The sequence below is a fragment of the Harpia harpyja genome, chromosome 6 (genome assembly GCF_026419915.1).
Source record: "Harpia harpyja isolate bHarHar1 chromosome 6, bHarHar1 primary haplotype, whole genome shotgun sequence".
Taxonomy (NCBI): domain Eukaryota; kingdom Metazoa; phylum Chordata; class Aves; order Accipitriformes; family Accipitridae; genus Harpia; species Harpia harpyja.
Genome location: NC_068945.1, coordinates 53,442,980 through 53,467,173, shown reverse-complemented (window position 1 = coordinate 53,467,173; position 24,194 = coordinate 53,442,980). Strand labels below are relative to the sequence as shown.

At 48.0% G+C, this 24,194-nt stretch overlaps 2 protein-coding genes across 11 annotated transcripts in view; one reads left to right on the top strand and one right to left on the bottom strand.

Annotated features, from left to right (window-relative positions):
• Positions 1-1,566: 1,566 nt before the first annotated feature.
• LOC128143244 (histone H2B 5-like) lies at positions 1,567-20,768 on the bottom strand. Of its 7 annotated transcripts, none has more exons than XM_052790267.1 (3): positions 20,392-20,598; positions 19,734-19,851; positions 1,567-4,899 (listed from the first exon to the last, which is right to left on the bottom strand). In XM_052790267.1, the coding sequence occupies exons 2-3, from the start codon at positions 19,792-19,794 to the stop codon at positions 4,490-4,492; spliced, it is 471 nt and encodes a 156-aa protein (XP_052646227.1). In that variant the 5' UTR covers positions 19,795-19,851; positions 20,392-20,598; the 3' UTR covers positions 1,567-4,489. The 7 variants fall into 7 exon arrangements, 6 of the variants coding, with proteins under 6 accessions (XP_052646227.1, XP_052646229.1, XP_052646232.1 ...); XM_052790269.1 differs by lacking the exon at positions 19,734-19,851 and adding an exon at positions 18,508-18,664 and having other exon boundaries at positions 20,392-20,595; XM_052790272.1 differs by lacking the exon at positions 20,392-20,598 and adding an exon at positions 18,508-18,664 and having other exon boundaries at positions 19,734-19,848.
• A 142-nt stretch (positions 20,769-20,910) lies between these two features.
• The window catches only part of GRAMD4 (GRAM domain containing 4), an 85,944-nt gene continuing 82,660 nt past the window's right edge, over positions 20,911-24,194 (top strand). For 2 of the 4 annotated variants that reach the window (XM_052789903.1, XM_052789902.1), the window contains exon 1: positions 20,912-21,146. In XM_052789903.1, the coding sequence (XP_052645863.1) occupies positions 21,118-21,146 (29 nt within the window). In that variant the 5' untranslated portion in view covers positions 20,912-21,117. Of the gene's footprint in view, positions 21,147-24,194 lie in introns of all 4 variants that reach the window. The other 2 variants (XM_052789901.1, XM_052789904.1) reach the window with 2 other exon arrangements.

The following is a 24,194-nucleotide window of genomic DNA, read 5'->3' as shown; positions in this document are numbered from 1 at the left end:
GCGGGGGGGGTGATACAGCAGAAGCAAAGACATCCTGACAGCTAGGTCTCATCTGACTTTCAACAGGTTGGCATTTACATTTTATTTATACATTTAACAGAAAACAGGTAATTAGCAGTAAGACAGGTCATAAAGCAGCAATAATATAACATAGATCATACTTGATGTAACACTTACTGTCAGAAAAACTCTGTGTACATAAGCCCACAAGATACCATGCATGGAAAGTAAGCATGAGAGATTGCTCCCCAGGTGCTGGTCCCAGGGAACTCTCAAAATTCTGGCAGCAAGTGATTTTTATGATTTAGTTCACATTCTTCCTTTCCCTGTAAACAATTTGGTCTGGATGTAAACCATCAGGAAATGCTACGATGGGACAAAGGCTCGGGGCTGTGCAGAGGCCATGCCAAGCTTGACTCCAGGGGTGGCCAGGACTTGGGGCTACCTCTGCATGGCTGCCTGTCACCAGGGCAGAAGGGCACACAGCCACGTGGCTCCTCTGGGCAGGGCTCTTCAGCGGTCTCAGCTCTGGCATCCCTTCCTAGGACACGTGGTGTCCAGGACAGGCACTCATCCACCACACTTGTTTTTACTTTTGTTTTCCCCATGCTTGACTAAAGACCTGTCTGTTCTGAGCAGGAGCAAACCTCTAGGCATGTGGCCACTCAGTTCTTCTGTAGGTTGGGCTCTGCTGTGAAGGGCGGATGGACTTAAAGCCCTTCTAGGGAAGCAGGGTGGAAAATCAGGAGTAGATCTATAGCAGCTAATTTAATCTCTTAAATTGTATATGAAAACAAATAACTCAGTGCAGTGATGTCCATGGGGTTAATATGAAGTTAATATCAAGGCTGTATTACACTTTTTCAGCTTCCTTTTCCAACTTTCAATCTGCAGTTGATTTTTTTTTTTTTAATTGGCAGAACACAGGAATGGTCCAGAGATGCTTCTGGGATTGCACTAGGAATCAGGTAGGGACAGTGGAGCTTGGTATATTATCTTCATTTTTAAAACGTTTTATCAATTTCAGAGCTGGAAATACGTGTTTTTTAAAAGCACAGATCCTGAAGTGCAGAACTCCTCTTCCGCAGGAAACCCCCTTACCAGGGAACTGTGGAATACGTCACACATCAGATTACTGAGTGGACAATCAATGCTTGAACTTTTAGACCATTTTCTATTGCCTTTACTATTAAGGCTCAGTCCAAGCTCATCACAGTCAAAATAATTCCCGTGGAAGCGCTGTGAGCATGCTCCTGTACACTAGCAGGCAGCTGTGGGAAGGGCAGTACAGCAGCAGACAGCTGTGGGAAGGGCAGGCTGCCTCGCAGGCTGTTTGCCTGCTGAACAAGGCAGGCAACCTCCAACCACTACAGCTGCGTGGCTGCATGGGAGCAGAGTCCCCTCCCCAAACTACTCCCTTTCCCTTGTGTAACACTTGAGTCCTCTGGGATCTGCAGAAATGGGATGTGTCTGATTTCTAGTGTCAGCACTGTTAGAGAAACTGCTTGTGGGCCACTGCAAGGGTAACACCCATAGTGGTGTATTTAAAAGCCATGTCTTTGCTGCTAACCTGGATCAGTTCCTCAATCCTGTGCTCCACATTGTCAGGGGTAAGTAAAGAAAAGACACAAAAGGAGAGTGAAGAGCAAATGATGTGCAAAATGGCAGCCTAAACTATAAACGGATGGTCGTGACCAGTCTCAGTCACTTGGCTTTAGACAATATAAAAATCCTCTTTAAGCCTTCAAGTATTTTTACAGCCTTAAATTGCTGTTTTTCCTCTCTCTGAAACAATCTCCAAAAATGGAGAGTGGCAACAGTGGCAGAAGAAAATGAGACCAGTACTGTGAGTATGTGTATGGGGCCAGCAGCTCTTGTCCGAGTGCCCAGCCTTGTCCCCAGCTTCCCAAGCTGCCCAGGAGACCCTGGAAGGACACCACCTCATTTTATTTTCCTGAGTTCCTGCAGCCTGCAGAGACTGGAGCAGGACTCTGCTCTGCTTGGAAGAGTGAGGATTTAGAGGCTGTGCCGGGTAATCACGGGAGGTGTGCGTCCTGGCTCGCACACACTGCTTGGACTGCAGTGGATTTATTCCACTCTGAATTCCTACCTTCAGGAGGCCTCCCCAAGGGGATGAAGTCTGACCTGCGGCTCCCAGGGATGGGAGGAGAAAGCTCCAGCACTGCCAGCCAGCCCTCCACTCCCTGTATTTCCCTTCTGCATCATCCGCTGTCTGATTTCTGGTGGGAGAGGGGCCAAGGACAGTGGCTCTAGGCCCACTGTAGGTACATTTTCATCTTTGGTATCTGATTTTGACTATTTGATTGGAAAACAAAAAGAAGTGCTAAGCTGTCACCTCCAAAGTGTCCTGGCCAAGTGGTTCAGGTTACCAATGCTACTGAGTACAGGTACTGCTGCTGGGAGCTGCTCGTTGTGGGTGCTGACACCTGGGGAGCCGGCTTTTGCTCCTTCTGAAAGATATTGCTAAGGATTCCTGCTGGCATTAGGGTATGAAACATGGCCGTGTGCTATCACCAAGCAAAGTATGGGAGGAAAGCCCCTTTTTGGGGCTTCAAACCCAAATCAGGAGGATGGGAGCAGCCCATAAGCAACTTGACCTTCGCTCTTGCACAGAGACCACGAGACCCCATGCTACTCTTGGGTTTCTGAGGTGCTCTTCGTTGAGCAGATCTACACAGTCCTTTCCTCAGACCAACTGGACAATGACTGCAACACTGTTATAAAGACAAGAAATAACTGAATCTTCTGGAGTTGCAGAGTCCTACAGCTCCAAAAGCAACATAAATTTGTCAAGGGTCCCCATCACTCTCAAAGTGTAAAGAAACAGGATAGAGATAAATGTAGAGGAAAGTGAGAGACGTACTGCAAGGTTGGTGTTTCGGGGTATGAATTTACCTTTCAATTAAAAGCAAGGTCTTGCAGTCTGGGGAGAACCTGCACTTAGTTCTGGATCCTGTGTCTTTGCTGCCCTTTTTATTTACAGAATCAGCTGCAGAAAGCAGTTGTTATTTTAGACATGAATATTTTTTATCTGAGCACTCCTGCCTACCAGAGATTTTGATATTTTTTTTAAATGTTGGCTAATTTTGTGTTTTGAGTAGGAAGCTTCAACTTCACACCAGTTCTACACATGCTTTTCTGCTATCCAGCAGTTTGGCCAAGATAAACCTGTAACCAAGACATTCCTCCACAAATCTCTATGGCTTTTATCAGCATTTTATTATTGCTCACCTTACTGTGGACTTTGAGAAGATGTGGGGAGTATCTGAAGTAGTTTAAAATTATTTAATCTTTAAAATATCACTGGGATGCAGGCAAGTGCCCCTATATATCCACCCAGTCCCAGTTTTTGCTTTTGCTTTCTAACCAGTGAATAAAGCAGGGAAAGCAGGGCCAGGTGAGCTGCCCACAGTGATCTCTGCAGGGAGCCTGCCTCTCCCCCAGACTGCATTAACCACCTCTGTTCTCACTCCAGATGCCTTCCCAAAACGTCAGTCCCCACCCGACACCTCCGTGCTGTTTGTCCTGCACCACCCTAGCGCTCACAGGACAGGGGACCCCCATGGGCACCAGCCCGTCTCGCCCACGCTTATGGTGGAAGGGAGCGCCCAGGCAGCGTCGAGGCAGGAAAAGTCTCTGAAAAGCAGTAGAATTAGCAACATCTTGCACACCAAAGCAAGTCCTAAAGCAGGCAAAGCAGCAGCTGGGGAAGGTTGCAACCCAGCCCCAACGTCCCCCCTTGTCCATCTGTCTGCCTTGGCGCAAGGTGGGAGGCAGCAGACAGCTCCAGCGCCAGCACCCTCAGCCTACTCGATGGCTCATCCATGGGGAGTGATGAGGAGGAACAGCGCTTCGTATCATCCCAGGCATCTGCCTGCCTGCCAGGCTTGCTCTTTACAACAGGCTGTCAAGCACAGAGAGCTGTTGAATCAATATGGATTTTATTCTACAGCCTGTGCCCGGTAGCTGTTGATGCCACTTCTGCCGGCACAGGGTGGGCTGTGCTGCTGTACACCAGGACGGATCCAGGGTACGAAGGAGAGGATACCAGAGCTGACTCATCGGTGCCCATCTTGGATGACTGTGAGAAAGCAGCCAAACAGGAAGACTTTAGAGACAGTGTCTCTGTGTTGCTGCTGCCAGTCTCCCCCGCCAGTGCCAAACATGCATGTTTGCTAAGCACAGAGGAGAGTTTGGATATACTACAGTCGGTCAGTCTTTTGGATGAGATGTGAAAGCAGGGGTCTCCTCCACCAGCCTTGCCCACTGCATGTCCCGAACAGACAATGAAAATCAGCCGACATCCAGATCACCGTCTCCTCTTCCACCAGGTAACTTCTCATGCCCATCCCAAGGCTGTAAATTGCTGTGGATAATAGCTGTGACGTTTATCCGGACCATGGCTGCCTACCTGTGCTTGCGCGGAGGGTCCGGTGCTTGATGGTCCCATTGGAGAGGTGATGTCCAGCTACTTGGAGCTTGTGTACTTGGTGACGGCCTTGGTGCCCTCCGAGACGGCGTGCTTGGCCAGCTCTCCCGGGAGCAGCAGGCGCACGGCCGTCTGAATCTCCCGCGAGGTGATGGTGGAGCGCTTGTTGTAATGGGCCAGGCGGGAGGCTTCTCCAGCGATGCGCTCAAAGATGTCGTTGACGAAGGAGTTCATGATGCCCATTGCCTTGGAGGAGATGCCGGTGTCGGGGTGGACCTGCTTCAGCACCTTGTAGACGTAGATGGAGTAGCTCTCTTTCCTGCTCTTATGCCGCTTCTTATCGCCCTTCTTCTGGGTCTTCGTCACGGCTTTCTTGGAGCCCTTTTTGGGGGCAGAGGTGGACTTCGCTGGCTCTGGCATCCTGACAGCTCTTTCTCTGGGTCTTGGAGCTGCTTGGAAAGAACACCAAAGAAAATCAAATTATTTTTTGTTCTTCTACAGTACAGTTTTACTGAAAGATGAGAGAGTCTGAGTCGGACACAAGCAACATCTCTGCATCTGAGCCAAACACCCCATGACCCTGTGCAAGCATTTTTGAACTGCCAGCGAGAACCGCTCTCGCAGTGTATGTTTTTTTGTTGTTTTCTGTTTAAATCCCTGTAACACTGGCCTTGTAAACATCACTGAACCCAGGCCTAGTTGGCACCTACTTAGTAAATATGGGCTGGAGGGTGAACATATTTATGAGAAGAACATTGCAGCTCCAAAGAAAACACTAACTGTAGCATGGATTAAATTAAATCTTGCTGGAATGGGCTGGAGACTGTTGCAAGATATCACTGAAGCCACCTTTATATGAGACTGTGTCGTGGTTTAACCCCAGCCAGCAACTAAGCACCACGCAGCTGCTCACTCACTCCCCCCCGCCCAGTGGGATGGGGGAGAAAATTGGGAAAAGAAGTAAAACTTGTGGGTTGAGATAAGAACGGTTTAATAGAACAGAAAAGAAGAAACTAATAATGATAATGATAACTCTAGTAAACTGACAACAGTAATGATAAAAGGACTGGAATGTACAAATGATGCGCAGTGCAATTGCTCACCACACACCGATCGACACCCAGTTAGTCCCCGAGCGGCGATTCCCCCCGCCCCCACTCCCCCCAGTTTATATACTGGGCATGACGTCACATGGTATGGAATACCCCTTTGGCCAGTTTGGGTCAGCTGCCCTGGCTGTGTCCTGTGCCAACTTCTTGTGCCCCTCCAGCTTTCTCGCTGGCTGGGCTTGAGAAGCTGAAAAATCCTTGACTTTAGACTAAACACTACTTAGCAACAACTGAAAACATCAGCGTTATCAACATTCTTCTCATCCTGAACTCAAAACATAGCACCGTACCAGCTATTAGGAAGACAATTAACTCTATCCCAGCTGAAACCAGGACAGACAGGTCAAAATTATTTTGTGTGGTTACTACAGTCTCCAATAGACCCTTTTTTCTTTGCATGTAGGTAAATGTTTATTTTGAGAGTGCTTGTGTTTCTGTGGCTATTGTTTTACACCATGTATTCCAGTGGAATATAAAAATCATATAGTTTTAAGCTAGCTAGCTGAGCTATGGGAATCTCTCAGTATTCACGTTAGCTAGCAAAAATACCAGAGAGTAGAAAAGCTCAGAGGAGGTGGCAGGAATCACCTAGCAGAGAAATAGGAATGTGGATAGGAGGAAAAAATCAAAGTGCTTTTGAGCTATGTGTTGATGGAGAGAAGCTACATGGACTGAAATTGTTTCCTGCTATTTGGTGCTTTCTGCTTTCGAGAAAGCGAGCTTCCGCTGTCTGGTTAACATCAAAGATGCCTGATCCTCCTTCCGAGTTTTTCTTCATTAGGTCATAACCTGCAGAGCCCTGACCTGAAGCTGACTGCTGTCATCCAGAGTGCAGTAACAAAAAGACAGTATGTAAACCTGTCATAAAACTGGCTGCCTCCCCTACACTACAAACGTACATGTGCTTTACTACATGGGTCAAGGGAATAACTGTGTCGTAACCTGGTAAACGGTTTTGTGTTTCAGAGGACACTTTGAGTGGTCCCTTGAAAGGCAAGGCTTCTCCAGGCTTTGCTGGAGGATCAGCTTCCAACATCACCCCAGGGCTTGGGCTTTTACTGCTCTGCACCTCCTGTGAAGATGACCTAGGAATTACAGTCTGCTGGCCAAGAAAGACTAGAAGAGAAAGAAGAGCTTCAGGGCTGATGGCACATGGGAAAATGGATAGAAGTAAACAGGAAAGATAAAGCTGGGATGTAACACATGGCCTGCACACGCAGAGCATCAGAGAGGGACCTACATGGTGCCTGTGCCAAAGCAACGGCTGCATGCTCAACCCTGCCTCTCTTCCTTGGGAAGGAATGAGATGCCACCCTCCATCCCGGCCTCGTTTCTCCACTGTTGCCCACATCTGCAGTCAAAGCCAGACACGACAGCTGTGTTGCAACCAAGTCTATAAGAAGCTCCCGGTTGCTCCCTGTGGGAGCAGACGTCTTTGATGCTGAGGCTGGATTTACGTGACCATGTCTTGGTGGATACTACCTCCTGCTACCAAACCAAGCGAGAAACCTCCGTGGCTCCAAATCCTCAGTATGTGAGATGCTGCCTTCTGCCTGCAGCAAGCACCAGGGCCGCTGCTGGCTGCTTTACCCTACAAGGCACTGATGTTGGGCTCTGGCACCTGCATGGTCTGGCAGGCATTGGGCAAAGGGCAACGCCGAGCCTTTCAAGGCGGGGTACACCCAGCTGCAAGGGCAGGCTGGCACTGCTCGGGATGCTAGGGAGCGCGGATGCAACGTTTCCACCACAGCCCTCCAAAATGCCCGCCTGGCTAGAAGTGGAAGTTGGCACCGGTGTCCTTAGCACTGAGTTTTTGCTCAAGCAAAGCAGTTTCTTCCTTTCCGTTAATAGTTTTGCCTTTGTGAGGCCTGAGATACCCGTTCAAGTTTCCTTTGCTTCATCTTGCAAAAAGAACTATTTTGTCACTCTGAAATGGAATATTGTCTAACTAGGTGGCCAGCATACAGGAAAACTTCATGTAACAGGCTGCAAGCACACCACCAACTCCTCGCTGCACCAGAATCTCAAACTGCTCGCAACTAAAGCATCCAAATGTTAAAAAAACACCACCAAAACTGGGTAAATACATATAAATCCCTCTCAAATCCCTGGAATAACTAGCAACCTAGCATCAGGTATGGAGGATAGGAAGAAAAAGTAAAGAAAAAAATAACCAAATGGAAAGCTGTTGATGCTTTCTTCTAGTTGGCTTTGGTTTATGAACATTACTGTATTTTCCTAGTTTCAGGAAACCTGTAGTTGTAACATATGTGGTTATACCACCTGTCAATCATAAACTAGCATATTTTGCTGACTCTTTGAAGTTAAAGGAAAAGCAGTTTCACAGAAAGAGGAAAGAGATGGGCACATTGCAAGAGTAGTTCTCCTCCAGACGAACTGACCCCCTGGCAAAGCTTCATGGCCAAGTGAGCTGAGCTAGGTGGAAAACCATGGACAAAGAGCATGCCCAAAGACACGTGGGATGGTTCTGACCAAAGTGGACTCTGAGAATTGGCATGGCAAAACGCTCAGTGCACACGAATAAACATTGTCACAGAAATGTCAAAAATGTGCAGCTGGAAGGAGCCTCCAGAGCTCCACACTTTGCTCTGAGGATGGGGTACCCTAGGTGTGCCCTCCTAGATGAATTTCTTACCTTTCCTTTAAAACCTCCAAAGACATGATTTTCATGTGCTATATGTTTGACTCTGCCACCTCATGCACTTTCTTAATTCCCCCAGGCGTTCTTCTCAGTGGAGGCATTTGGAAGGGCAAGTGCTGGACTGCCCCGAAAGTCCTGGACATCCTTCAAAACTCTGACACATGCCCCCTTAAACACCACATTTTCTTCCTCTGGTGAAACCACGATTTTATTTCCTTTCTTTCTCTACTTGAGAAGCAATATTGGGAAAAGAAATTCCCTACCGCTCTTATTTGCAGACTTGAAAATATGTCTTTTCAATGGAAAGGTATTCTTCCAAGAGAAAAAATAACTGTGCCCTTGCTTCTTTTTCTCTTGAGCTAATTTCCTGACTGAAAAACACCACAACTGAAAAATGTAAATGACTATTTCTTAGGCTTTTTAAAAAGTGCGTCCTTCTGAAATATATATTAATTGTTAAGTGCACTTGTACTGCAGCTTTTAAAAAATGAATACAGTGCCCAACAGGCACCAGAGTGATTTCATATGTCTCCAGAAAAGGTCACACATACAGGACATCTCCATCCATTTGACTGGCTAATGCCCTCGGGTAGTGCTGCCAGGATCTCGTTCTCCCATGCACAGCCGCAATGAGGGAAGCAATGATGCTAAAGTTCAGAGATAAGCACAAAAGCTTTAGTGTCCTTGCTTCCCTCCCCCCACTTCTTTGCAGCCTCAAGAGGTAAATAACACCTTCTTTGGGAACAGGTTGTCTTCCTTCCAGCTTGTTTGGGCAGTGCCTAGCACAAAGAGCCTGACTCCATTTGGCAGGTGCTAAATAAATAATGTTAATACTGGTCAACAGTATCACCAACCCTTCTGTCAACAGTGCAACACAATCCACAGGCAGGTGCTGCTGTGGTACGAAGACAGATGTAGTGGCATTATTCCCAAAGTGTCCATGTGAAGAGTTTGTGGAGGGAAAACTAGATCTAGATGACCTTTAAAAAAATGGTTTCTTTTTATGAAAATAGTTGCATTTCTTTCTTTTTCCTTAAAAAAAAAAAAAAAAGAGGAAACCTGAAGAGGTTAATAATTATTAGTTTTTGTGTTTGGAAGTGTTGCCATCATGACTGACTTCTCTACTGTGAGGGTGACCAAGCACTGGCACAGGTTGCTCAGAGAGGTTGCAGGTTCTCCATCCTTGGAGATACTCAAAATCCAACTGGACATGGCTCTGAACAACCTGCAGCAGCTGACTCTGCTCTGAGCATGGGCTGGACTAGATGTTCTAGACCAGATGGCAGCCTCAGCCATTCTGTGACTCTTGGAGGCAAGCTGGGTACCTCTTGCCTAGAACATGCTTTATGAGCTGTGTTCCCCTGATGGGCATTTCCCATGGGATACTGCAGCCCGAGACTCCCACAGGGACCCCTCAAGAGGGGCGATGGTGCTCATCTCCAGGTCCTAGCCACCGAGGTCCCTGGGACACAAGGTATGGCCATGCAAGACGAGGCACTCTGAAGCATCACAGCAACATTTGGAATGTTTCAGGTTTTTGAGGACACATTTTTTTCTTTACTGCTTTGTATGCTCTGAGTCAATCAGTTATCAGTGCTGGCATTTTTTTCCTTCCTCAGAAAACCACCAACAAAACCAACCACAGTATTTTTTCTAGCCAGCTCCAAGCAGCAGCCTGCCTGCTGCTAGGAACCAGAGCGGTGCGGAGTGACAGTTATATCTTCCTTTGTGTTGACACGCCTTTCTTCAGCATCATTAAAAGGAAAATGAACTGAAAACATATCCAAAGATACAAATCACCGCAGTCTCTCAGATCTGTGATGGGAGAGGAGCCCTGCTGAGAAATCCCATGTGAAGCCTGATGCTGTCTCTGTTTTCCCCAGGCCTGATATATTGATGGAGAGACAGGCAGGGAAGCTCCTGCAGCATTTTTGTTCATTTTTGTCCTTGCTGCTGAGTCTGTAGGACCAGTGCCAAGTTGGTGCCAGCGGTGTGCAGGTGTGACCACGGGTGGACTATCAGCTGGCCTTTTGGACCTCTCCTCATGCAGGGGTGGAAACGGCACTTGGATTTTTTCCTTCTTTTTCCTATTAAAAGCTGTCCTTGCTGCGATGAGCTCTGTGGCATCCACTGTAAATCCCCATGCCCACCGGGCTGCTCCCTTGCTGTAATTTCCTAATCAACCATAAAAGCTACATTTCTAGAATAAGCACTTGCTTTTTATTCTGCCCCTTAAATAGGAGTGTCCTGTTAGGTCTGTCCAATTATTGTCCCTTTCCTTAGTTTCTCTTGCTGTATAAAATAAAGAAAACTTGGCTTTAATCCTACACGTCAAGAAATGCAAAATTTGCTGCTGCTTTTTTGCTTTGCTCTCTCTGAAATACAAAGAAGGGCAACAAATAGGGAATGTTTCCACCAAAAGGAAAAGGCTTCCTAATGGCTTCATCTGCTCTAAAATGCTTGTAAGAGCACAGACAGCAGATCTGGTAAATACAGTTTACAAATTACCAGCTGTCAGCAAATGACTGTTGTTGGAACAGCATATTTCTGCAAACTGCAAATCCCCTCCCTTTTATAATGTTTGGTCATCTACCTGGAAGTTATTACACAAGCATTTGCTCATACAACACGTGCCATTAAATAGTAATAGCTGAGAAAACAAGCAGATATTTTATGGTTATTTGGCAGCAAGTTCTGCCTTAGGTAGTAAAGCAGATCAGAAGCATGATGAGTCACCGTGAGACATTGGTGATGCTGCCTCATGTGCAAAAACTGATAGTCATATTTTGGACTGGAAAGAATTTTTCTCTTGGTATGTTGTCTAGCATGTGATGATGAGGTAATATTTGCTTTGAAGTAACGAGGAGGAGAATTTCCTAGAAAAAGGTAAACTAGTGTGAAATGCCCAATTTCTTCTGATGGTGGAGGGGCACAGAGATCAGTTTTGTGATCCCAGGTCTCTTCCCAGGTAATCCAGTATCAATAATAAGGCCTCATACCTAATCCCACATGCTCTGCTGCATTTTATATGATTGCTCCTGTAAAGTTATAATTTAAATGCCTAACTTTTAATCTTGGATACACACATGCAATTCTTCTAGTGAAGAGATTCATGCTTGCATATTGGATCATGAAAACATGTTAAAACTGAAGATGGCCCCTCCTCCTTAACATAGAAACAAATGCTACAAATGCACTTCCTGACACAGATACACTATGTTCAAAGTGATCTTTAGATTGCTTTAGAAGAAATACAAGCAGAACAGAGCACTGAGATACACTGGCATCCTAGCTCTTTGACTGATCCTTATCATTGCTTGTGTTAACACATTGCCTGGGAGTTCAGTACAGGATACTCCCTACAGTAGTCTTGTCTTTTCTCTTCTTTTCTTTTCCAGCACTTCCATTTATGATTTTAGAAAACACATTTTTCATCACCAGCAACAGCTGTAATTTCTTGTGCTATTTCTACCCAAGCTGCAAGTACTTCTCAGGGTTGTGGGGTATCAATTGGAGATGCTTACGTACAAAGTAAGGAGCAGGACCCTAGATCAGAGCTCTCTGCAGAGAAGATACATTGAATTTTTAAACAAAAGAAAATCTTACCCATGAGTCAAGCAAAACAGAGAGACAAGAGTGCTGCAAGAATGACTGTCAGCAGGCTAAATACTGCTGTCCTTACTCTGATTAAAGGAGTGCCTGAAGTCAATGGGGGTTTAACCTGGGTCTGAAACCACAAATACGATGTTTAGAGATGCTTAGCACCAACAGCCGACATTGATTTCCACTGGAATCCAGGAGGCTCAGTACTTCATAAAAATCAGACTCCACATTTTACCAAGGTTTTGTTACTGTGATTAAATGAGTACTTAAAAAAGCTCTAGCATTACTTTTATCTGCTCTTTATAAGAGCACTCATTATCTACCTGCTTTGGAATATCTCTGATCTACACGCTTGACCAGCAGGATCTAATAAATGCTAAAAGGAAAAATGATGTTTTCTATAGATCAATACCCGTTAAATGTTTACGAGAGTACACCCAGTATCAGTATCTGCTACAATTACATTCCAGTCAGCTTTCCCACAAAGTGCCAGGGTTTAAGAGCAACCTGTATTACTGCAGCCACCCTCGGAAAGCCCTCAGTACTGACACAGTCCAACAGAGAACACAACCAGGCTCACTCCCTTCCTGGGGTTTTATCAATAAGTCAAAACCTTAACACAATATAAACTTCAGCACAAAGCTTCCTCTCAAAGTTTCTCAGTCATCAGGATTTGCTGCTTCTGCCATGAATCCTTTCCTCAAGCAACAGGCTTCTGTTCCCTTCATATTCCACTGCAACTCAACTGGACTGACTGTGGGTCAACCTGTCAGCAGCAACTCTGTGTCTTGGTGGAGGGTTTAGCTCCTGTCCTTAGACTAACTCAGCAAAGTTGCTCTGAAGGCAGGGAGAGGTCAGAGCCTGCTAACCACATACAGGCAGATGATCTCCAACTGACCCGGAGCAATCCTGCTGGGCAGGAGAAGCAAGCAAGACAGCAGCTCAGCTACCTGGCAGCATCACAAGCTCTCTGTATCTTCTTGGTGATTCGCAATGTACAGACTATTGGAGATGGGTGTGAGAACAAAAATCATAGGTGACTGAGGTCTTTAATACTAATGACCCGTTACACATCAGAAAGGTGCTTTACTTATTCCATGACGCTGTATGCTATTGAAAATAAAAAGTGTAGATTCAAAATAAATTGCTCTGGCCCATAGAAAAAATGAAAATCACTTGATCTTTGACCTCATCATTTCAATTTCTCTGGAAAAGCGGAAGACCATAAATTCACCGAGTATGCTATATCTAAATAACTCCTACAATGGAGCCACGGTCTCTAAACTAGTAATGATAATAAGCCTGAAGAACTGCTATGGCATTTAAGCAAACTATTTTTATGGATTTTACAGAGTAACAGAGAATTATCAAAATTCTAGACTATGTTCATCGGTGCTGAAAAAGGCATCCATTGAAAACGTGCTAATTCAGCCACGGCCAAAAATATGAGAGAAGCTACAGCCCAACACCTGCAGGCCATAAGGGGAGAGTGGGTGGGAGAGGGAGAAGAAGCCCCAGGAGATGCGAGCTGCTTCTGAGTTAAGGCGGGAGTTACGTGGGAACCAACGCAGACACGTGTGGCACCTCTTCCTCCCACATGTCCCATCAGCAGGTTTCAGTAGGTTTCTGTGACCTTTTCCAGTGCTACAGATAATTTGTGTAGCAGAAAGAAACAAAAGCAGGGATCGTACTCCCAAATATTTACTCTGGCCATACCACGTTGACTGGGAATAATATGTATGGATATAAAACCATGCCGAAGTGGAAAGCTATGTTCCCAAATTAGACTGAAAATCAGACCAAGGTCATTAAGGCTTTTAAGACTGATGTGATGGGTACCTCACAACCCAAGTATTACCACATATCCTCAACGGCATGGGTGAAATAAGCCCAGCAAAACTTTTTAACAACCTTCATGCGATGTGTATGGGTCTAATGCACGTATGCTCAACAGACCTGGGCAGTACCACCGACTTTCCCCCTACATGGGGAGACAGAGCCAGGCGAGGGCATGACGTGTGCAGCTGTAATCAATCATGACCGACATTCCTTCTAAATGAGAGTCTCTAACTTCAATCATTGTTTCCCAGTTACATTACTCACATTTCAGCAAGTCCTAAAAACGATTTAAAAAAAATTAGTGGAAAGCATACAATTAATGAATAAGTCAGGAATATGTGAAAGCTGCTTTATCATGACTGTAAAGCGTGGGTGCCTGGGAACATGCAGCATAAATGCAGGAGCCGTGGGTACCACACAGGTACATCCAAAAGGAATGCATGCCACACCACAAGCTAAAGGGTAGGGAGTGGCACAGAGTCAGATTCCATTGCTACAGGATACTGAAAATATTGTAATGTGTGTATTAATAATTAATTTGGCACGGTAATAGCAATTTTACTGTAAACTGGAGATGCGTGACTATTACTGGAGCCTGCGGGGAAACGAAGATAAATGTCCTTCCCTAGATCTCGCATCATCCAATAACCTGATTGGGAATACGATCCAGGACTGCTGACACCTTTCTCTGTTGCAGCCACTAGATCACATTACCGCAGGCAGAGAGTCCTCTGAGCGTTAGAGGTCATCTTCTGTACAAAGCAGGAAAATGGAGAACCAGTTAGATGGAAGAAGAGAAAATGCATGGCTGGGGCAGCACAGCAAAGCTCCACCAAAGAGGGGAGCTGGCTGCTCGCCAGAAATAGACAGGGGTGAGCACTAAGGACACAAGAGTTACTGAAGGTAAAAGTAAACTCTGGCACAAGAACAGACAATAAACTGTTTTAAAATGTTCATGGATAAATTTATGCTGGAGATGAGAAGAAGGAGCTTCACTTACATCCTTACTTGGAAGTGGGAGGATGAGGGCAACAGAGGACGGCAGAAAGATGAAAAAACCTGTACCTTCCATAGTTCAAAGACAAAACCTGATTTAAAAAAAAAAAAAAATTCGGCTCTTGCAATAGCAAGTAACTGCTCTACATTAACCAGACAATGTCCTTCTGTTCTATGTTGCCGTGCTACTGAAGAATTGTTATCAAAATGCACAAAGGTCCTTCACTTTGCAATTCTCTTCCCTTTATTCTTTTCTTTATTGTTCCTTCCTTCTTTCTTTCACACCCATTACAAGTGCCAGGAGGTTCCAAGCCTCAGCAGGTTTGCTGCCACTTGGTCCCATCCAACATGTGATACTTGTACAGAGATTAACACATTACTCTGAACAGCCACAGGGTTGAAAAGCTTGCAGTTCTCCAGAAACATTGAAAAAAAATATGGCTTTCAGGCCAGGTTAGCTCATGCCCAAATTTCACGTTGTACAAATTGCCTGTGAATGGTGTTTTAATTTAGCTCTAATTTGTGATAGCATCATTATCGCATGCACTCAGTGTGCTAGTCACTATACTGATGCAAGCTAAAAAAGGCCATCTCCCTTCCAGAGAAATCAAAGCATAATTAGGGATACATCAATATTTACGTCAGGCAGGGGTGCAAAGAGTGCTCTGCTGAAGAGTCGGTTGCAATCACAGCAGTGAAGAAAATGGGGGTTGCTGACAACATGACAGCCCCAAAATGCCAGCAGTCCTGGCTGGTCAGTAGCAATTAGAACAATGAAATGTAAGGCTCCCTTTTCAAAACACAGAAGGGTTTTCAAAGGCAGCAGGTTTAAAATGCCAGTGGAGCGCCACATTATCTGTACCACACTGTTATTTTTAATCATCCGTGGCTCCATCCTCCTACACTCACTTTCCTCCTGAGGCTTCCATACCTTTAGTTTCCCCACTGCAGGTCTCCCAACCTGTTTCTTCCTCAGATGAAGTGCTCACCCTTTGCTCTTCTTCCTCCCTGCTGATGCCTCTCTCAGCAGGCACCCTCCACAGAGCTCATTAGTGCCTCTGCTTCAAGCAGCACATCTTTGTGGGTGACTCCCGAGTCCTTATCTTGAGTTGTGCCCCAGTTACCAGGCAGGCGCAATCGATAAGAAGGATGACTGGAGCTGGGCTGAGGACCCACAGTGCAGGAGAGGAGAGAATACGGGATTAGTTCCGGCATGGGAGAAAGAGGAAGGTGTGACAGGATGGGCGAGACAGCTGCAGCATCCATATCTTCAGGGCAGAGCTGCTGTATCTGCAATGCATTTTAAGGCTTATACACATCAAGAATGGAAATAACCTGTATTTATATTGGGTATGGTCAGACAGCTCGTTCCTGATGTGATGCTCCCTGCCTCCTGTCTTGTAGCACCCCACTTGTTACTCAGTCATTTTCCAGGTCCCACAGAGGACTTCTCCCTTTCTGTCAACACGGCAGCAGCTTCCCTACCCTTCCTTCATCCACATTTGTCAATGTTTCACTTCAGTTCTTCTGGTTTTCCCCTTTCCTTCTCATTCCTTGATTCTGCCTGCCCTTGTGACAGAGAAATGAGGAGACTCTTACCAAATGCTTTCCCTGGCCCTCCTTCACACTAAGATTTCTCTTCAAGTGCTGAGCTCCAGAGCGGTCTCAGCTGTTCCTTCCTTTCTGCCCTCCCTGTACTTCAAGAATTTCTTCTGTAAAAATGTCACATGCTTTTCTGCTCAAGCTTCCTCTCACTTTCCAGGGTAACTCATGTCCTCTTTGTAACTGCCAATAACCTTCCTGGAGGTGCACTTTCAGTTCCTCCTACCGCTTCTTCCAATGCCTCCTGTGCACACTGTATTTATTGTATTGCCACCTTTGTGTTTTGTTCTCATTCGTATCTTCCTGAATTCTTTTGTGTAGTATTTTCTGCTTGACAAATATCGGTCTACTACATACAATCTCTCTCCTCACAAGAGACAGGGTCACATAGGTTATACAAACAGGTTATAAGGAGAGATTTTATGTGCCCGAAAGCACGACCATTTTTCCTCACTTTGTTGGTCTAATATAAACATTGCCTCTGCTGACAAAACTTTGCCCTCTTAAGTCCTTCGTCATCATGGCTACAACTCCACAGTTTCTTCCTCAGCGCACACCTCCTGCAATGATTACCTGGGGGATGGTCCTCTACCTTCAGCTGATGCATCTCAACTCTCCAGGTGGCACTTCTCATGTCAGAGATGAGTCCTCTGCAAACAAAAACTCCCTCTTCCCTGATCCTGGGGTAAATGCCAGTTTTTAACAAACAACACGGAAAACCTTATTGCAATGGACCGCCTGTGTATTTTCACCAAATTCAGAAAAAAACCCCCTATTTTATAAGAATTTTTAAGGCTGGCTTGAAAGATAAACAATCCCCCCTGACAGCGTCGGTGAAATAATATGACAAGGGTGGTGATTAACTCTCACCACAAAGGAAAATGTTGAGTTGATGTAGGTGGCATATAAAATCCCCCACTCTCTTTATGAGTCAGGTAAGCTGCCAGAAAGCGGAGGTGGAATCCGTGGGATGGAGCTGTTTTCATTCCAGCCAGTTAGTACTATGCTTTTGAAAGACCAAAAAAAAAAAAGTTTAATTATTAAATCAGATTTTTTTTTTTTAACTAAGAGTCTTATTTAAATAGCAAAATCTAACATTTGGCCTTGATCCCCAATGATGCTGTTTGTATCAAGTAGTCAAGGGGAAATGTTATTAAACAACTCCACCCCCACCCCCTGAGGTTAATGCAGCATTTTGGGGTTATGCATCTATTCTTCCATCTCCCACCCAATGCATATGATCCTACAGTCACAGCTCTCTCCTCTCCCCCAGCTCCAGAAAAAACGGGAAGCTGATGAGACAAGATCCCAGCCTCGCCTCACACAGAGCCCTTTTCAGAGGCAGAACTTACCTCTGATGAGGAGAAAAGCATTTCTCTCCCTATAGCTGCACAAAAGTGGCTTAACAAATGTATAAAACCAAACAACTGGGGAAAGATGAAAAGCATTTTGTGGGGTCTTATTTTGGATCAGTCCAGTATTCAAGGATAATTCAAACAGATGGCTGTGTCCCTTATCTTTTCATTACTTTATCGTTACCAAAAATCAGAAATTTGGAAATGTGGAGAAAATGCCATCAGGTCCTTGAGTTCAGGGCGCTTACAGTCCTCCTCTGGTACTGCCAGTAGGAGCACAGTAACTGCTCTGTTCACAGTGCAGCCTGAGCGAGCTGCTTTTTCAAGTCCACTTCTGAATTTAGGAACATTTCCCACATACTTAATTCTTCAGTCTACCCAATACGTGTGTTTAAGGATGGGCAGAAGCAGCGTATTTCAGGTGCCAAGAAAGGGATGCAATAGCATCAGACTATCAGCATAAGTCATTTCTTTGTTTCAGCTGGAGAATGGAAGATCTGGAGTGGAGATATATGTATACACACATATATATACGTAACTATAAGTCAGGAGAAAAGATGGAGCAGGACAATGACCAAAGGAACAGCGTGGAGAAAAAATGTCAAGAGGAAGGTAGAGCAAGGCAGTGGACTGAAGTGAGATGTCAGAAAGGAAAGAACAAGACACAGTATAAAACCAGGACAGAAGAGAAAAAAAAAAAATATAGAAGAAGATATATGAAAGGGGACAAAAATGAGAGAAAAGGCATGAGTCAACAAAAAGTGGAGAGAAGGGGGAAGGTAAAGTAACCAGCACAGTCTTTGGCAAGACTCAGAGGGCCATAAGAAGAAAGACAGACCTTGCACAGCAGAGAAGACGTGAAATAAGCAGTTGGAGAAAAAAAAAAATCACCTGCCACACCAGCACTTCGGAGAGTCACGGGTGAGAGATGCTGCTGCCCCAACGAGGGACAGAGTCAAGCCCTGGGAAGTGACAGGCTAAACCCAAGGAGAACAAGGATGAGGCCAGAAGACAAACGATACCCTTGTAGTAGGTTGCTGCCTTTTATCTAAAATAGAAATCACGAAGGTCATGAAATTGCCACTCAGATCTTACACCTGAAACTTTTAAAAAACCCTTATTTTTTCCAACACATTTTTCCTCCTTCTCTCCCAATGTTGGATCAAATTAATTACTGTACACTCGACAGTTATACCTCCCTGCCAGGGAAGAAAACCCCAGACACCATTACACCCAAAGCAGACCTTGCTCTCTGGCTCCCTGTGCGTACAGAGTCTTCCCTATAAATCTTTCAGGAGACAAAGCTAGATTTCCTGCAGCTCCAAAACTACCATGATGGAGTTGGGTATCATTAGCAGGATGAGCAAAGAGGAAGCAGAGAGGGATGTGCGCTCAGCGAAAAAGTTTTTTTTGTTTTTATAATTAGGAAATCTTACCAGTATAGAGAGAAAAAATTGCTGCTGGTAAATAATGTCACTCCTTTGCACATTGAGTAATAGGGACAAAAGAGAAGGGTGTGGGAAGTATACTCACACTATCAAATTCTTTCTGTTATTAACATGTGTTCAATGTAATAAAAAAGTTAATTGGGAAAATAACACACTATAACACAAATACTGTGGAGGCTATAGAGCAAAAACCCCAGGAAGATCAAACAGTGTTCCCAGGGCAGCACCAGTCTGAGAAATCAGAGTTTTATTAGTAGTAACAGGAGCAACATATGGAGATGAATGAAACCGTGTTTGTAAATGTGATATGCAATTGCACACTCTCACTTGGCTTTCCTTTTTCACAATCTGACTCAGCCTCCACATGGCTCCACTCCCCCATCTTTTGATTCATAAATTCTTGATCGCAAAAAATAAAGCGTTACAAAGCCAGCATGCAAAGGGCACGAGATGACGTGAAATACGAGGACGCCGGCGAATGCAGAGCGTGCCGTCAGTCACCAGCACGCAAACAGACAAATCTTCTGGAGAAAAGCAGCGGAGCCAGGGCCGTCCCCTCCGGGGACTCACCAGAGGACACCGCACAGCAAACCATGGCTCGTCTGCGCTGCGCTAGAGGCACGCGCTGAGGTAGACAAATCTATTACAAAATTGTATAATATTGCTTACGCTGCACGGCAGCCGCTCCGTTAGGCAGTCCCTGCATCGCCAAACCCAGGAGATGGGACATGAGAGGAATGAGAAATAAAAGGGTTTCTTACGGCATATACTCCCCGTATTTCTTAAGCTATGAAAAAGAGATCAGGGTTAACAACAAGCAGTGCAAAGGACAACAAACGCTGCCTGAGCGACGGCGTGCAGCCCTGCGTGTTGACTCAATATTTAACAAACACACACAGTGTTGACACAGAGGCGTCTCGGCACGGGAGCGACCCCTTCCCCGAGGGCCCGGGTTCCTCAGCGTGCGGGCGGCGAGGCCGTAGGCGGCCAGTCCAGCCCAGCCCAGTCCAGCCCAGCCCGCCGGCCCCCCGCAGCCCCTGCCCCAGAGCAGGTCCCCCGGGCCGGACTGCGGCCGCCGGGCCGGACTGCGGCCCCGGCCCTGCCGCCGCCTGGCCCTGGCTCGGGCACGGGCTTCGCCTCCGGCCCCCGGCGAGCCGGAGCGCCGTGAGCTCGGGCGGCACGGTTCCTGACGGCTACAGCGAAGCACAGGCGAGGCTGCCGCCGCAGACCCGATCCTGCCACAGGGCTCAGGATCCGGCCGCAACGCACGCTACCGCCACCCGTACACAGCATTACGGTACAGGCTGTACGACAAATAGCAGCATACTTAGACAGCGCAGTCCCCGCTGCGGGCTACTCCGGCGTGCGATGCGTATAGCAGAGGGCAGCCCGGACTGCACCAGAAACGGCCAGCGCAGTACGGAGGATCTTGCCTGCTGGGCGTCTGGGCTCCTTCAGGCGAGCTCCGGGCGCCGCCGCGGCGCAGGGCAGGGCAGGGCAGGCGCACACGCCGGGCGCGCAGCGGCGGGGCTGGGGGGGGGGCGCTGCTCGCTGCCGCTCCGCGCAGACCCTGCGGACGCCGCGCCGGTGCGGACCGCGGGACCCGCCTCCCTCCGCCGCCGCCGCCGCCGGCCGCGGGAGCTGGGGCCGGGCTGCGGCCGGCGGGGCGCCTCGCTCTCTGCTGCGCCGCCGCCGCCGCGCTCCTGCGGCTCGGGCCGGGCCGCGCCGCCCGTGCGGCCGCCCATAGGCCGCCCCGCCGGCCCCGCCTCTGCGGGCTCCCGCCGCGGGGCCGCCGGGGGCGGGGCGGGCGCGCGGCGCGGCCCCGGCGAGCGGCTCGGGCGCTGCGGCAGCGGCGGCTGCGCAGGGCGCTCGGCACGGCCTCGGCGGCGGACGGGCACCTGCTGCCGCCCTCGCCCGCAGCGGGCAGGGGCGCCGCGCTTTGTCCGGGGCTCGGCGGGCGGCCCCGGCCCGGCCCGGCCCAGCGCACCCCAGCGACCGGCGGCTCTCGGGGCGTCGCCTGGCTCCGGCGGCCTGGGCACGGCGGGGAGCGTGAATGAGAGTTTGCTCCGATTTACGAGCAGGGTGAGTGCCCCGCCGGGCAGGGCAGGGCAGGGCAGGGCAGGGCCCGCCGCCCCCCGGGACGGGGTTGCTGTCCCCGTTCCCTCCGTCGCCTTTTGTTCGGCTCTCGCGGGGCTAGGGGGTGGCGGGGGACGGACCGGGGAGGGGTGGGGGGTGCGGCGGGAGCCACCGGGGAGCTCGACCGGGGGGGGGGGGGGGTTGTGCGGCGGGAGCCACCGGGGAGCTCGGCCGGTGGCTCAGCGTTTCTGGGCCTTCTTCATCCACTTGCGGGAAACGGGAGGCCGTCCCCGTGGGCGCTGGCGGGTGTCCGGCTGCCCCCCTCCCGCGGCGGGGGAGCGGCCCTGCTCTCCGCCCCGCCAGCACCGAGGGGCCGTCCTGGGCTGCGGGGACAGGTGTGCATCACCGGCGCCGTCCGGGTGAAACGCGGGGCCGGGAGTCAGGGGCTGTAGTAAACACAGCGCATGCAGGGTGGCGGTGAACCTGGTAGAGGTCACATCGCCGGGTACAAACGCAGCTCGTCCTAGCCGGTCTTCCGAGTTGTTGTTGTCGTCGTCTTGGGGACCGTGTTGCGGCTGCCGGTACGCCGTCCGCCCCTGCCGGACCCGCTCCTCTCGCTGCCGTGCGGCTGGCTTGGATCCTGGTGGTGTTTCCTACAGCTGCTTGCAGGGATCTGCCTTGGCGAGGGGGGAGCGGGGCCAGCTGCGTCGCACCCCTCCTTTACCTCTTCCCGCCCCTTGGCCGGGATGGCGTCTGGGGGGCCTCTCGATTTGGAAATAAGACCTGGGAACGTAGTTTTCCTTGTGAGGTTTGCTTCTTGAGCTTTAGCTGAGCCTGGCTGAATTAGGGCCTGCCACATGTTCGTATTAAATAGTAGCCGGCAGCGTACCCATCCCTCAAAGCGTGTGCAGTGTCTGGATGTGTCTTGATGTGGAGCGATGAGGCACGGGCGTGTTGGAGGAGTAGGAGCAGAGAAACGCTGCTGGAGAGCTTACTTTCAAGGAGACTGGGGGGATGGCAGAGCCATGGTGCCGGGTAAATGGCTGTCTTGCAGTCCAAGCGGTCAGCCTGGACTCCTTCAGAAAAGGTCCGATAGGCGTGCACGAATTTTGTGGGCCTCCTGCGTGCCTCTGCGGGTCACCGCTGGGCTTAAGCGCACGTATGGGGCAAATGGGAGAATGACAGCTTTTTGTCACGTTTTCGTGTCGTGCTTCGTTACTGCAACTGCGGAGTTTTAGGTTGACTAGATGTGGTACTGTTAAGTTTGTGTGAATGTGGAATGAATGATGGGCAAGTTCTCGGGTATCGTGTTTCCAGTGGTGGTTGAGACGTGGGTGGGGAGGGGAAATATTTAATAAAGTAGGGATCACAGGTGCCTGTGCTCTGCATTTACTGACAGTATCCTGCCTTAGTTTTTAACATGTCATAAGTAGTTTCATTCCTCAGAATTAGAGTGTGAGCTGTCTTAAACCTTTTCTTTTTTAAATGCCATATATAGTTATCAAATGTTGTATCTAGTTATTCAGAAAGGGAGGGCTTCTTTTTTAGTCCTAGTCTGTGGTCTTCTGAAGCTGACATTTAAGCTACTAGCTGTGCAACTGATAAAATATAAAACTAGTTGATGGTGTTATGATACCAAATTGTGCGAAAATCCCTGAAAGCCTGAGTTACGTTTCGCTGTTTTTCGTATGATGGCCACAAGTATGTTTGGCTCATCCCTCTGCCATAATAAAGGTGGTTTTGGGCTGAGATGCCAGACTGGATGGAAGATGAGCCATGTCGTGTTTCCAGCTCTGCAGGTAAGCTCTCGGAGATGGTTTTGGGCAGTGGCAGGTGGGACTTACCTGACCTAAAGCATCAGACTGATGGGTTTGGTTTTTTTTTTCCCTCTTTTAACTGTGACACTAGTGAGACCTGGTCTGCTCAGCATGTCCTGGGTCAGGGGGCGACTGTTGAGCAGCGCAGGGGAGGTGGCTGCTGTTTGAACGTACGTGTGCCGCTCCTTGGCGTGGTGCGGCTTCTGCTCTGGGTGAAGGCATCACCCAGGCTTTGACCTCCTGCCTGCCCGCCTCGCCAGCATCGCTGTGGCCTGGTGACCTGACGTCAGCTCCTGTGGGGGAGGGAGGAGTTAAGGGCAGCAGCTGGGAAAAGCCTGTCCTGGCTCCGCTCTTTGGTGGGACCTGGTTTCAGAGAGACTGGCGGAGGGGAGATCCTGACTGAGGAGGCAAAATCAGGGGGCTGACGCGCAGCCCTGCTGTGTTACTGGCCGGGAACTAGTTCCCGGTGATTTACAGCAGGTAGCCAGTGTGGAAGCTGTTCCCTGGCCCTACCCCTTCTCCTTCTCCTGGCGTGTGATATTCAAAGCTTGTAGGGACCAAATTTCATTATAAGAGTGAATGGCTGGGGCAATAATGGGTGTCAAAGAGATTCAGTGTGGTTTGAGACCTGGGGAAAAAACCCAACTTTAATATTTTATTTTGGTAAGGGAACTTCTGCGGTGTCTGAGAAGTGATTAGTGCTGCTGTTAAAGGTCAGGTATACTTCTGGGGTATAGAACATTGTCTGTGGATACATGTGACGTACATACATGTGTTGTGTTTTCAGCATTGTTCTGATACTTGAGTGTTCACTCCTTAATACGGAGACTTCAAAGCTAAGGAGGAGCATTAACTGTTTCACCCCCAAAGCAAGGACAGATCTGCTGGAAAATTAACAAAGACCCCATTTCACCTGTTTTTGTCTGCTGTAAAGTCATGCTTTGTTTTTTGACTCAGTCACCACCAAATCCATAGGGATTCTTGAAGATTTGAGACTGTGTTTTGTGTAACATATGGTCTCATTAACAGTTTTGTGGTGAATATATTTTTATTTAAGGAGTAATAGATCACATTTCCTGATGTTTTGTTTCTTATAGGTCTGGAAAATAAATGCTATTCAGGAATGCTTGAGTCAAGGGCAACATGTACTTTGCTGAATATTTTGGGTTAAAGCTATGTAGCTATTCAATGGCTTGTCCTGGTCTCTTCCTCCCCCTCTTTACGCCCAGTATTTATC

Bases quoted from the DNA above. Each gene is read 5' to 3' on its own strand.
- LOC128143244 (XM_052790267.1), bottom strand. From the start codon at position 19,794: ATGTCCCATCTCCTGGGTTTGGCGATGCAGGGACTGCCTAACGGAGCG. The intron at 4,900-19,733 runs GTAAGCAATATT...CTTTCCAAGCAG, and splicing joins CGGAGCGGCTGCCGTGCAGC to CTCCAAGACCCAGAGAAAGA.